The sequence below is a fragment of the Pleurodeles waltl genome, chromosome 4_1 (assembly GCF_031143425.1).
Source record: "Pleurodeles waltl isolate 20211129_DDA chromosome 4_1, aPleWal1.hap1.20221129, whole genome shotgun sequence".
Lineage (NCBI taxonomy): Eukaryota > Metazoa > Chordata > Amphibia > Caudata > Salamandridae > Pleurodeles > Pleurodeles waltl.
In genome coordinates this window covers 480,844,445-480,858,528 of record NC_090442.1, presented here as the reverse complement: position 1 = coordinate 480,858,528, position 14,084 = coordinate 480,844,445, and the positions used below count along the sequence as shown (strand labels likewise).

The 14,084-nt window shown below is 44.2% G+C and overlaps 1 protein-coding gene across 1 annotated transcript in view; it reads left to right on the top strand.

The window, feature by feature from the left end:
• Positions 1–14,084, top strand: part of PTPRQ (protein tyrosine phosphatase receptor type Q) — a 1,423,303-nt gene that overhangs the window by 1,351,081 nt on the left and 58,138 nt on the right. The window contains exon 61 of the mRNA XM_069227528.1: positions 2,498–2,633. Within this exon, the coding sequence (XP_069083629.1) occupies positions 2,498–2,633 (136 nt within the window). The remainder of the gene's footprint in view (positions 1–2,497; positions 2,634–14,084) is intronic.

Here is a 14,084-nt window from a genome sequence, read left to right as displayed (position 1 = left end):
AGTGCACCAGAAGTTTCAATCCCTTCTTCCCATTCAAAAACAAGCTGTCCCAATCAAGGAGTAATTAAGGGGTAAAGATTGAGAAACTTTGGGAGCAGAAGAGGAGAGAAGACACTTTTTAAAATGAACACAAATTGACAAATCTAATAGGATGGGCCTGGCACAGATTGATTGTATGTTTGTTTTGGCAGGTGGGTGAATGCATGAATGTACTAACAATTGAATACTTCAATGAGAGAAGAGACAATGACTGAATCTCCAGTTTATGGAGGGATAAAGAGATGGGTAAGATTAGTGCATTGATGGATGACTATAGGAATCAATGACTTATGAATGGATGAAGGGGCAAGAGCAGTTTGTAGATAGCAAAGGCAATATGTAGGGGCAATCTGGAGAAGGTATAATGTATTCGCTAACGTCAGTGAATGGACAAGTGATTGAGTGCATCATCACTCCTTATCTCTAAATGCAATTTTACATTTGTGCCATCACTCCGAATTCTTTACTTCAGACCTAGGATTGGAGGGAGCCTCCTCCTGCCTCAGTGATATGGTTATATGGGTGGGGATCTACCTTCTCAGTAGCATCCTGTGTCGGGGGGGTCATGGTCAGTGGTTGCAACCACTCTGTGCACTCACCACTAAAAATCCTTAGATGGTTTACAGTCAGAAACAGTGGCATAACAGAATTTGAGGGGACCCCCTGCAAAGTACATGGAGGGGGCCCCCCTCACCGACCCACCACCTCCCACTTTTGTTGAGGAGGCCCCCTGAAGCTCGTGTCCCCGCGGGCTTGTGCAGGGGCCTTTGTTACGCCATTGGTCAGGAATATGTAGTAAATGGAAAAATTAGTCTTCCTGGTCACAACCCTTGCTTGAAGCACTTCATCGAAAGCACTGTATAGCAAGTGCATAGTAGGTATAGTGGGGGTTGTGTAAAAGTGCATATGAATTTTCACAATGCGATACATTACACTTTTACATCGGTGAAAGAAGGTCAAACTCTGAGTCTAGATTCTGGCTGGTGTGCATAGGCTAGACTGTGCCTGGTACTGACATGCAAAAACTAGATTGGAGGAGGTGCTTTTTGGTTATCCACAGGTGGCCCATCACTAGTGATAGAGAAGAGAATGGCAACAGGTTTTAGGTGGCTAGCTGCTTCTGTCAGTAATAGAAATATGGGCAACAACAGGGATAGATGGATGTCTGGCTCTCAAATCCCCACTATTTTAGGTACGATGACAGAGAAAGCAAGTCATATTTCATACCTGTATATAGGAGGCAGTAGGCAGGTGCACTAAGCAAACAGACTTCAGACCAAAAAAGTTGTGAGTTGTGATAGTATGTAGTAGCAGCATGTGTATTCAACTAAGGTCCTATCCAGCATTGCCTTCAGCAGCAGGCTAGATTTCTCCTGGATGAACTTAGTTTGATGGCCATGTGCACTAGGTATTTGTGGTGAAAACAGGAGGGCAGCCGAGAGCATCTTTAAGCCAGTCAGGGAAATACTGGAACTGAGCTGGAAGAAGACGGTGCATGGATGATCCCACCCCTTCCATGGCCTGTGAGGGAAATACCCTCATGCAAGATATGCATCAATATATTGAGGGGGGAATTACCCCTTGTAGCATTTCACGAGCAGCGTGATGTGGTATTGAAAGTGCCATACCAGAAAAGGGCTACTGTTTTGCAATCGTTAGTGCAAAAGCAAATATAAAACTTTACATTATTCCAGCGGGTTGATTAGATATGAAAGACACATCAATAAATGTATGTCTGACGGATAGTGACCAGAAGCCATACTCTGTCTGTTTTTAGGTCTTGTTGGTATGATCTCATGTTCCCATTTAAACTGCAAATGGTAGCTATAAAAGGATAGGCAGACAAACTCCGTAAAAATTGCAGAAAAAACATATGAATTAGATGGAAAGGCGTTGATTTTAGTGAAATCTGAATTATCACAAAATGCGTACCTTTTACAGCCTAAACTCCCCCAATATAGAAGCAAACGAGACGCACACAGATTGTACAAATACAGGTCTAAATGTTTCTTGTAAGTCTTGCTGTCCAATTTCCTGCTTTCATTACAGCATGGAAAATAAGCTCATTTCTGCAACAAGAAATGACTCTTCTCAGATGAACCATATTTGACATAGTTTTTAAGAGGAAGGCAAATGAGTATTCCTCCCTAGTTTCAGAAAATAAAGGTCAGACCTCATTCCTAACCACGGCATACGCTTAGGATAGCCATATCCGACCACAATATGGAGCCACAGGAAATTGATATTCTTTGGAGAAATGACTCAGAATTATTTCATCCACTTCACACGTGTAAAGTTGTACTATGAATGTGTTATGAGTGTATCGCAGCTAGCTGCTTCAGATTTTCATGGATGCCACTACAGTGAGAAAACGGAAGCAAGTAGCTCTTTCACTCAAGGTCTGCCTTGCATATTTCATGGATCTGTAACCGGCTTCTTTCTCCTCTCTTTGTGTTAGCGCTGGAGTGGGAAGAACAGGCCTGTATGTGGCCCTGGACCATCTATCCCAGCACATCAACCATCATGACTTTGTGGATATTTATGGGCTGGTAGCTGAGCTAAGAAGTGAGCGGATGTGTATGGTGCAGAACCTGGTAAGCCAACTAATTGCGTGTGGACTTTGAATGGAAATATTGCTGCAAACATGATTTAACATTATTTAAAACCTTGGACTATTACTTTGTCACTTTTCACTGAGTCTGAATATGTTTAGTATAGTGATATAAAAACATAAAGTAAACGCGTCAACGAATCCCTCTTACAAAATTAAACGGAAATGTGAATGCTCCCAAAATGACAAATGGAGCGATTCATTGAACAGATATGTGAGCCTCCTAAAAATTCAGCCGAAGAAACTGGCCCAGAATGAAGGGGATGTGCGCTGAATAGATTGGGTGTAATTGGGTTAGCCTAATCTTGACTCTGTGCTTTTACATTTAGAGCGAAGTTTACGGAAAAACTACAGAGTTCGTGAGAAGTAAAACATTACCAGATAAACCGATATCCACATATGGCGCATGTTCTCGCCACAGTCGTTAATAGCTAGGTGAACCCATTTCGACTTAGAAGCATGCAGGAATGACAGCCTCACCCACCGTCTGTTGGGAGCTACAAGGCTTTTTATGGTCGAGCATAGCAGCGCGTATGCGCTGCTTTTCTGACGTGTGGTACCTATCTGGGTTTTTAATAACGCCCACGTCACGCCTACCACTATCACTTGTTCGTGGGCTCGCCCTTCAAAAATCCTTTGATGACATTGGTAAATGGTTTACGTTTGTCCCTCCTTGGGAGGTTTTGTTACCGGCTTGGCTATCACATACGTCATGCCTTTTCTGGTGGTTAGCCCTCCTCGAGCACAGTGACCAAGTACTGGAAACATACGAGGCTCGCTGTTTCCCATAAGGTTTGTGGACTACCTTTTATCTTTTGTTTGCAGCGCGATCTCGCTTGGCAGAAGTTGAGCGCTTTGCAAAACATTGACCCTGTTACATAGTTAATTGCACTTTTGCCGGTAGGTTTCATTACGAGTGAACTGTAGCAGCACGATCGCGCTGTTTTTTCTTTCAATGTGGAAAGAAAAATCCAGTTGGGAGTTTACAACCACTAATAGCAGTGCGATTGCGCAGTTTTTTTCTTTCAATGTGGAAAGAAAAATCCGATTGGGAGTTTACAACTGCTAATAGCTGTAACTCGGAGAAATGCAAGACCCTAGTGCATTGCAAATGTTTGTTTCTTTTGTGTCTCTCCTGATGCTCATGGCGGCTGTGGCGCTGTGAATAGACTTGTGAAACTGTTTTACTTTTGATTTTCAAGTAATGTGGCAAGAAAAGTCCGGTAAGGAGTTTTCAACGCTAATAGCTCTAACTCCGCAAATGAGAGACCCATTGCATTGTAAATGCTTATTATGGTCTGTCTTTACAGAGTAGCTGTCGCCAGACAATTTTGTGAGCACCCTAGAGAGTGGTTTTTGGCTTCATCCACATTTTGGGGCTCAGGAGTACCTGTTTTGATAGGGCAGAAGTATCAAAACTTTTTTACAATGCATAGTGGGCAGTGCAGTGCAAGAATTGTCATGGTTAGTAGCCATGAACCAAGAGATAACTTCCTCTCCTGGGATGCCATACATCAATTCAGAATGTTGTTATGTGGCTATTTCCTACCGGCTCACTGCATCTTGCAGAATTGCGTGTTGGTTCCCTCCAGATGCCCAGGCCTGCTGAATGCCTGCTCTTTTATTTATTACGCATACTTATGTATCCATAAATTAATTGCTCAGTACTCAAGACATCAAGTTCTTTAACCAAGCATTTAATCCACAACAGCTCACTCCTGTTCAACAATAAAAAAAATTCTAGCTATTGTGTCAAGAATTTTCAATTCTATTAAGGACACGGAGGCAAGGATTATGCTTCTCTTTCTTTACTGAACAAAACACAGCAGCCAAGGAGTTAACAAAATGAAAACTACTACTCCCATAAACATTTGTAGTCCAGGCTGCCCAATCCCAGGCCAGCCCCAAATATGAGAGTCCCCATAGCAATAGGCCCTCCTCTTTCTTTGCGACAGACGAACCACACTCCAGCTCTTCATAACTTGCATCGGAACATGCTGACAAATTCACCAAAACAACTGGACTTTGATGAACCAATGATCGAAATCTCATTCACCCTTGGTAATTGCACCTAAAAGTAAAGAAAATATACTAATAATATCCTAGGAAAAAGAATAAATCTCGGGGGGGGAATGACTTTAAATACATTTCATCATCACAAATATGCATTTCCAACAAATCATACAGTAAACCTTACAATTTGTCAGCAGTATATGGGTGGGATAATCCTCACCTCTGTGTCTTTAATAGAATTGAAAATTATTGATACAATAGCTAGAAAATATTTTATTCTATGTCAGGACCGGAGGCTTCGGATTATGCTAGTTTAAAGCTGATCCACCACAATAGATGCTATATCAACAATAGGTTTATCATAAAATACCTTGAACGTATTGTCTGATGACCAATCAGCCGCTGCCATATTATCCTCTAATCTGGAACACGCTCCAAATGATTTAGAAGCCATAGCACCTCGAATGGAGTGAGCTCCAAACACAGAAGTGTCAATACCCGCTTCCCTTAAAAGCCACTTAAACCATCTAGCCAAAGTGGACGCTGATACAGGACCGTATGGTTTTTGCAGAGAAATGAATAATTGACCTCCTACATCTCTGCGAGAATCTCTGGTACAACTTTCATAAGCTTTCAAGCATTGCACCAAACACAATTTCTGATTATGTGGAAAATCTGGGTAAGAAATACATTGAGATGCAGTTTTTGTACGTTTAGAAATTGTGAATGAAACCCCCGAAGGAGTGAATACTCTACCTGTCAAATCCAAAGGCTTTACATCCGATACGCATCTGCATGAAATAAGACACAACAGGACAGTCAATTTGGCGGACAATTGTTTGCGTGACAGATCGTCATTGCATGGCCAAGATTTAATAAAACGAAGGACAATATTAACGTCCCACAAGACCGAATAACGTGTTTGAGGAGGATTAACCATCCGGATGCCTCGAAGAATCTTAGAAATTAACGGGTGTTCCCCAACAGTCTTGCCGTCCACATGGGGATGTCCAGCCGAAATTGCAGATCTGAAATTATTGATCGTTCTGTAAGCGAGACCCCGCAAAGCCAACTCAGAGAGAAAATTAGCAATCATGGAAATCTGGGCCCCCAAGGGATCAACACTCCGTTCACCACACCAACCCACCCATCTCTTCCAGGATGCCTCATATCGCTTATGGGTGGAAGGAGCCCAGGATTGGGACAAAAAGAACAAAGCGTCTCCTTAAACTCCCGGCACTTGCCAGCATCTCCGGAAAGTCTCCATGCCATGAGGTTCAACTGATTCTGGATCACAAGAGGATGAGGGGCCCCCAAAGGATCCAGAAGAAGGGACGGGAACAATGGCAGATGAACTGGAAGGGCACATGATAGTGACATCGCTACCGGAAACCAGGCTTGAGCTTTCCAAAGAGGTGTCACTAAAATGATATTGGCTAATTGTCGGCTAATTGTCTCTTTACTTGAGCAAGAACTCTCTGAATCACTGACAAAGGGGGGAAGGCATAAAGAAGTTGTTGTGGCCAATTCTGAAGAAAGGCGTCCATTCCCATTGTTAAAGGATCTGGCCTCCAACTGAAAAATCTCGGCAGTTGGGCATTGAGGCGGGATGCAAATAGATCTGTACCCGGGAGACCCCATCTCTCTGTGAGATTCTGAAAGATCGACTGATGCAGCATCCAATCGCTGCAGTCTCTCAAAAAACGTGAATTCCAATCCGCCACCACATTGGAGCGCCCCGGAATGTACTCCGCTATTACATGAATCTGATTATGAAGGCAATAATGTCAAAATTCCCTGCAATCTTCGCAAACAGGTGAGATCTGGTCCCCCCCAGTCGGTTGATGTAACTCACAGCTGAAATGTTGTCCAAAAAAAAGCGAACGAATCGCGAAGGCTCCTGCTAATAACTACAAACAGTTGATGTGGAGATTCAGCTCCTCCGAGGCCTACACCCCCCATCTCCACCGAGCCACAACGAGCTCCCCAGCACCAGTGACTGGCATCCGATTCTATGACAATCTCAGGAGAGGATGCAAAAATGGCCCTGCCATTCCATGCTTCCATATGGTTCAACCACCAGACAATCTCTGTCTTGGCCTCCTCTGATAATGGAATCTGATCCGTATAGGAGAGACCCTTGTGAAGATGCAATATCTCTAGGCGTTGAAGAGCCCTGTAATGCAAGGGGCCTGGAAAAATCACTTAAATGGAGGAGGCTAGAAGCCCCACCAACCAGGCTAAAATCCGCAATGATAAAGTCGGAGAGGCAAGGGCTTTCTGTAACTCTCTCTTGATAGATGTCCGTTTCGCTAAGGGTAACTTCAGTTGAGCCTCCACTGAATCCACTTGGAAACCTAAGAATTCTATACATTGCAAGGGAGTCGTTATTGATTTCTCGCTGTTGATCAAGAATCCCAGGTCCTGAAGGATCTGAATTGCCCAGGATCAAAAGATCGTCGAGATAAATAATGAGGCAAACGCCTCTTTCTCGAAGAAATTGGGCTACAGGCCGAAGCAGCTTTGTGAAGCACCACGGAGCAGAGGAAAGCCCAAGGGAAGAACCTTTAATTCCTACCATTGGTGTCTCCATTGAAACTGAAGGAAACAACGGTGAGGGAGAAAATTGGGACTGAAAGATAGGCGTCTTTGAGGTCTAAACGCACTAACCAGTCTTTTTTTGAAGAAGATCTCACAACATATGGATACCCTCCATCTTGAAATGACTATCCAATGGTTGAAATCTGTCAGGTTTAAAACTAGACGAAAACCCTTTCCTTTCTTTGGAACGAGGAAAATAGTACTGACAAAACCATTTGGATGGGGGCTGGAAAGGTACAATCGCCTGTTTGCGAAGAAGGTGTTCGATTTCTGAGTCTATAAAGTTGTTCTCTGCTAGGGAAAAAAGGAGAGGGAGAGGGGGAAGGATCTGGCTCGGAGTGGAATAAAATTCCAGCTTGTAGCCCCAGATAGTTTGTAGCACCCACGGGTCTTGAGAAATGCGATCCCATGCTTGAACATGTCCCTCTAATCTCCCCCCAAGAACTACCTCCGAAAAATGAATAATTCTCACCTGAAGTGGAGGAGTCTTGGGAACGGTCGGAGCCCCGGCCTCTGAAACCACGACCACGGGCTCTTCTACCTCTGGAGGGGTAGAATCCTGAAGATTGATAATATCCTTGACCTCTAGGGGCGTAGTTGGGAGAGGTCTGCTAGAAACCTCGGCCCGACGCTCGACCTCGATAACATCCGGCCCTGGTAACAAGTCCACCAGTGAACATCCGCTTCATGGAGGATTGGGCTTTGTCAAGAGCTGTAAAGGAGGAGACGTATTTACCTAAATCTTTCACAAATTTGTCTCCAAAAAGGAGTCCATTGGCCAAGGATCCTGGTTCAGAGGGGGCAAGTTCTGCCAATTTGGGGTCTATTCGCATAAGAAATGACTTTCTGCGCTCGGCGGACATGGGGCAGTTTGTGTTTCCGAGGAGGTAAATGGCTCTTTGGGCCCATTCAAGCACTGTTTGAGGATCTAAAAGCGTATATGTCTCTTTAGCATGAACAGCTAATTCAAGGATTTTTGTAATGGGAACGGGCAGGTCCAGCATCTTGTCCTCGCATCCTTTCCAGGCGCGGTCTAGTCCCTTTTTGGGATCCTTGGTAAACTTCTTTAGAAAAGTTGCTACACTGGGGTAAAGCTCTGGGGTGTCAGCCACTTTGCCCTGCAGAGAGGGACGAGGACATTCCGAAAGCAGGGTACTGTGTACATCTTTATTGAAGCCCTTACGCAATCTGTCTTGAACATAATGGGCCACCTCCGCACAAGAAACCCATTCTGTGGATCTGGGGTGAATAATGTTCTCCGGGTCAAAGAGTAAATTCCCCTGAGGGGATATATCGTCAGAGGCATAATGTTTAGTCTTATGTTTGCCCGCTTGCTTGGGTTCTGAAATATCTGAATCTGAATGGGACTCGGATGATTGTTAAAGATCTTTATGGGCCCCTGAAGCAGGAGGGAAGTTTTCAGAGGGCGGTAGGAGATCTGAACTACATTCGTGATCATTGATCACTGCCGATGCCATCTGGGAAAGAATTTCCGGTGAGGACAATGGACGCAACGGTCTTTTGCTGGTAAAACCAGTGACTCTAGATTGGGTGTCTCTACCCCCTAATCCAGTGGGAGGAGGTCCCATCAATTCTCTCTGTCCATATCGGACCAAAGGCAGAGTAAATGGTTTCAATGTTTTAATCAAAGCCTGGTTGACAGAGTCCTGTACATGATGGCCAAGGGCCTGTACCAGTCTCTCCTCCATCTGTTCAAGGAAGGGACCTTACACTTCCTCTTGGTAGCACTCATCCTCCCCAGCAAAATAAGCCATGGCAGGATACAGAGGGAGTTCAAGGGGGGAGGCAACCCCAACAGGTTAAAGAATCTTACTGTAAGAATACACTCCTGAAAATGGCCCAAATCACGTGGAGGGAGCACCTGAAATAACCTCCTAGACCAAGCCTGGTTGTTTATGCGCCCCGTCGGGCGTCCTGGGGGCCAAAATCATTATTTTACTTCCTCGCGGGCTGCACACGTCGGAGCCTAGGAGGAAAGACGAAGCTCCGAACGCGTGCAGGTGCGGGGAAGAAAAAACTAGAAATAGAGACCGAGTAATCACCCGGGAAGTCGCGCCGAGGGCGTTTAAGATAAAGCATCCGGCCAAGAATGCCCCAGGGAAAAAACTGATCGGCACGCGATCGGAGGAGGGAAGAGATTCCTCCGAGCACGCACAAGGGTGATTAAAGACGGGCGGGTCGCCGACCGCAGCCCTTTCAAGCGCCGCTCAGCCCCGCTCCCACTCCACGGGCCGAACGGAACTAACGAGACTACACAATGAGTAAAATGACATTAAAATAACGCAATTTGCAAGAAAAGATAAAATGGACTAAACTTGGGCCGCGCAGCAGCAAAGAAAGAGGAGGATCTGTTGCTATGGGGACTTATAGTTGGGGCTGGCCTGGGATTGGGCAGCCTGGACTACAAATGTTTATGGGAGTTATAGTTTTCATTTTGTTAACTCCTTGGCTGCTGTGTTTTGTTCAGTAAAGGAAGAGAAGCATAATCCGAAGCTTCCGGTCCTGACATAGAATACAGGACCTAGTTATGCAATTATCACCCAGCACCATGGCCTGTTTTACCATTTGTGCTTCCTTAATTGCTCAATTTGCGCATGATAAAAAAAATACATGAAAAACAGCTTTATCAGTTTACAGAGTCAATGGGCCCTCTGATAACTTGGATATCTATATCTATGAAAGTTAATGTTATCCTAAGGGGAAGCGTGGTTAAAAAAAAATATCATTACTATCACTTCTTGACAGTGGTGGCTGTCTCAAGGATATATTTGTGATGAGGGCTTCATATGGGCCATGACTCCACTTATTGGTGCCTTGCATTTGATGGCTTGTACACTTATATTAGGATTCTTCTGGTTGGTCTTCCTGTGGGTGACATCACACAGCTGGACTAGTGGGTGAAGAGGGTGCTCGCAATCCTCCTTTAAACTTTAAGTATATACCTTAGAAGACACAGGCTCTTAACTTCAGTGAGCTGCCTCTGAACAGCTACAGAAGCATATGCTTTTTAACCATCGGACCTCCAGCCACCTGTGACCTTAAAAAAGCAGACAATAGGAGGTAACGAACCAGGCAAAGCTTTGGGGTAGATCAGGAAACTAGATTTATACCCCTTGCAAGCACGTTCAATTCATAGCGGGCATAGGCACAAGTGAAGGAATTGCTTCCATAAGTCGGGAATGTTACATAACCCGGACCGCTTTTATAATAATTTTGGGGCTAGTTAGGCAATTCACAAGGGAATACATTCATCTACTCATGCTTGCAACAAATATTCAGGGGCAAAATAAGTAATGGGGAAGCCATATATAACCTGTAAAAAATGTCAAAAACAATCTTGCCTTCTGACACACCACCTTTGAGATACCCTCTGTCTTTCCCAAATTAACGAATTAATAGCTATTATGTCACCCATACCCACCACCCTTTGAAAAAATCTCCCCCATCCATCTGCAAATTAAAAAAAAATACCTGGCCGACTGTCACACACCTGAACCACACTCTGATTTTGACCACAAACTACCTCCTCAAAGAAACTGTACCAGAAATACCTGGCCTCCTTCCACCCACTCTCACAACCCTCTGGAAACCCTCTAACCAACTGTTACTCACCCCTCCACCCTCTGAGCCATCCTACCTCTTCCAGCCCAAAGCTGTGCTCCTGGTTCTCCCACTAAAACTGGAGTGCTGGCTCAGCATTGCCAGTGGCTCTGTGAGAATCACTTCTCAGCGTAGCTTAATTTCCCTTCTCAATGCTTGTCGGGGAGACCTGCACTGACAGGAGAGCAGGGGGTTGGTGCAGGCTTCCTTCCACCTCCCTCAGGTCTATAGAGACCCAAGAAAAGGAAGGTGAGACAAACAGCCACCATTCTGCTGCTGTGCTCATGTCTCTGGCAAACCAGGAGAGGGGGCAAAACAAAGGGGAAGCGAGCACTGGGTGAAGTCACAATGCTAGTTAACCTCTTTGATTAATGACATTTGTGACATCACTGCAGTCAATAGCCAGATTTGGATCTGATTATTCACAATAAATACCTTTGGAAGCCATATACAATAAATATTTACTGGTGCATCCATGTAATTTCAGACCTCAGGGATCGTATTATTATATGTAGTCTTATTTGTCTTGGACATTGCTTTGACATTCATCCTAAGGGATACAATAGGAAGCACCTAAAAGAAAATAAATATGAATCAAACACCATGAAACAGGGGTATTTTTGAGTTCACTAGTATGAATATTCTTGAAGACAAAACATGTAACTTGTCAAACAACACACTGTAACTTGTTCAGCAGGCCACAGAAACGGACATCTCTTATCCGGACCCAGACAGCAGTGATCTCGTAAATAGACAAGGGGTCAATGAAAGCTTGGCACACCTGAGAACGCCAGTTAAAAAACTTTCTGATCGCATGTAACGTGCACCTTGTAGACCCCGAGCCCCATCTAGTGGCAGGGGCAGTAAAAGAAAAATTCAACAAAAAATTGTATGACATTCAGACTCAGAACTAGGTCGGTCTAGTGCACAAAAGTTGGTTGAGTCAAACGAGAGAGAAGAGATAAAGCTCAGAAACAGACAGTTCAAAAGCCTTCTGTTCTGCTTTGACAGTACTATGCCAATCATTTGCAGTAATCGAGTATCATGTCATCTGTAATGTTCACACCTTCATTCTCAGGTATAGCAGAAAATCTCATTGCACACCCCGTCAATATTTAATGAGAAGATAATTCTGTCTTCCAGTCAGGCATACTTCGAAGGCTCATCGCCACCAATGGCAAAGCATCAGCCATTTCAGTGAAGTGGATGCACAGACGTTCGTCAGCCTTTATGGTTCGATTAAGCTGCTTGACAATTCCAGAAGCCTCTGGGTAATAGCTACATTTTAGTTTGTGCCCCACGTGTAATGCTGCACACAACATCCTAAGGACATCATTATGGAAATGACTCCCTTTTTTTGACTCCAGAGAAACCGGCATTCCATAGCTGGGGATTAACTTCCTCAACAGAAGCTTTCCTATAGAGAGACTGTTATTTCTCTGTGTTCCACACATCAGGGGAAAATGCACGCTATAACCAGGACATATCTCAACCCTTTAAACTTAGGCATCTCAATAAGATCCATCTGCATCTTGTTGAAGGGACCACATGAGCTCCCTACATTGATGTGTAACACAATGGTGATGCAGTTTCTAGGGAATCTAGGGTTAAACTAATATTGTCTACACAACATCAGCATTGCATCCCTTCATAGGTGTGTAGGGCCATGCAAATGTCATGTCATGGGAGACAATAAGCAGTCCGGCAGCACAGGTCTCCCATCTGCGGAAATCCAAATTTCACTTGCATCTTTTCTGCATTCTGCTCTGTTCCAAACCTGCTGTTCTGCTTCTGAAACATTTTTCTGCTATCTCTTGCGCTCTTTCCATGTATCAGCTATTGTCATCAACATTGAAAAGACAGGGTCATCTTCAGATTAATCTGTGAATGTCCCATTAAAGTAGCAGTTGACAAGTGCACAATAATGTGCAACTTTGTTAGCCTACCTATTGCCCACTGTGATATATTCAATTCGGCTTCTGTGAGTTGCACATTTAACAACCATAATTTTAGCTGGAAGCTGTAAAGCTTCTGGCAATTTCTTGACATAATTGCCATACTGGATGGGTGATCCTGATGAGGTCATGAAACCTCTTTGTGACCATAACTGTCCAGAAACAGGGAGCACACCAAAGCCATGCTATCTGTAAATATAGTCACTCTCATGTGAGATATTAGAGTACAAGTTCTCATAAGGGCTATCAGTTTGGCAACCTGTGCTGATGTTACACCTCAAAGCCTTCCACATTTTATTGAATTGTATAGACAACATAAGCTGTTCTCAGGACAACTTCATTGGTCCTCAGACATGAGCCATCCACAAAGATAACATAATCAGACTCAATCAATGGTTTATCTTTTCTGTCTAGTGTTGGTTTGGTGCATAAGTCTGTGACATCTAGAAAATCATGTGCAAAGGCATCATATACATCACTTTCAGGTGATGGCAATAAGGTAATGGGATTTAAAACCAGGCACCTTTACAAATGTCACATTATCCAAAGCAAGTATTGTAGGAGGCTGGCCTAGTGTGTGGTGGGTACCTATGGCATTTACATCTTATACTAGGTCTAAGTATTCCTTATTATCGTTGGGTAGTCAGTGTCTAGAAGCCAAGTGGTGATAAGTGGATAGTAACTCTGCAGTAGAGTGGGTACTCCTTTTATCATCCACTATGTTGTCCCTTCTCTGTGGGGAGGTGAGCCACCCTGTTTGGTTACTTTTACCTGAAGTATAGTTAAACTATGGACCCTGTGATTCCCTATTTTTAATATGTGGAAAAAGAGTGGGGCAGAATGACTGTCTCTGGGTCCCTATGTTAGGACAGGGTTGCTGTGCTAAGGGTTGTAATGCTAGACATGGGTGCTGTCTGAGCAGGACTAAAAATGTGTCCCAAAGTCTCTAAAGGAGGATAGGGTTCCTGTCCTTGTTGGGATATAGCAGGAAAGGATTGCTGTCCCAAGGGCTCTACATAAGGACAGATTTGCTGTCCCAAGGTGTTAGAGGTAGTGCAGGGATGCTGCACTAAAGTTTCTCTGGGAGGGCTGGAGGGCTGCTCCGAGTTATGTAAGACAGGGCAGGGCTGCTGTTCTGTCTTAAGTTTCTCACAGAGAGGTACTTTTACCTCTGAGAGTCCAGGTGTGGTAGCTTTTAACTCCTTTTGTATAGGCTCCACCATGGGGGTGGTATCCTCCCTCAG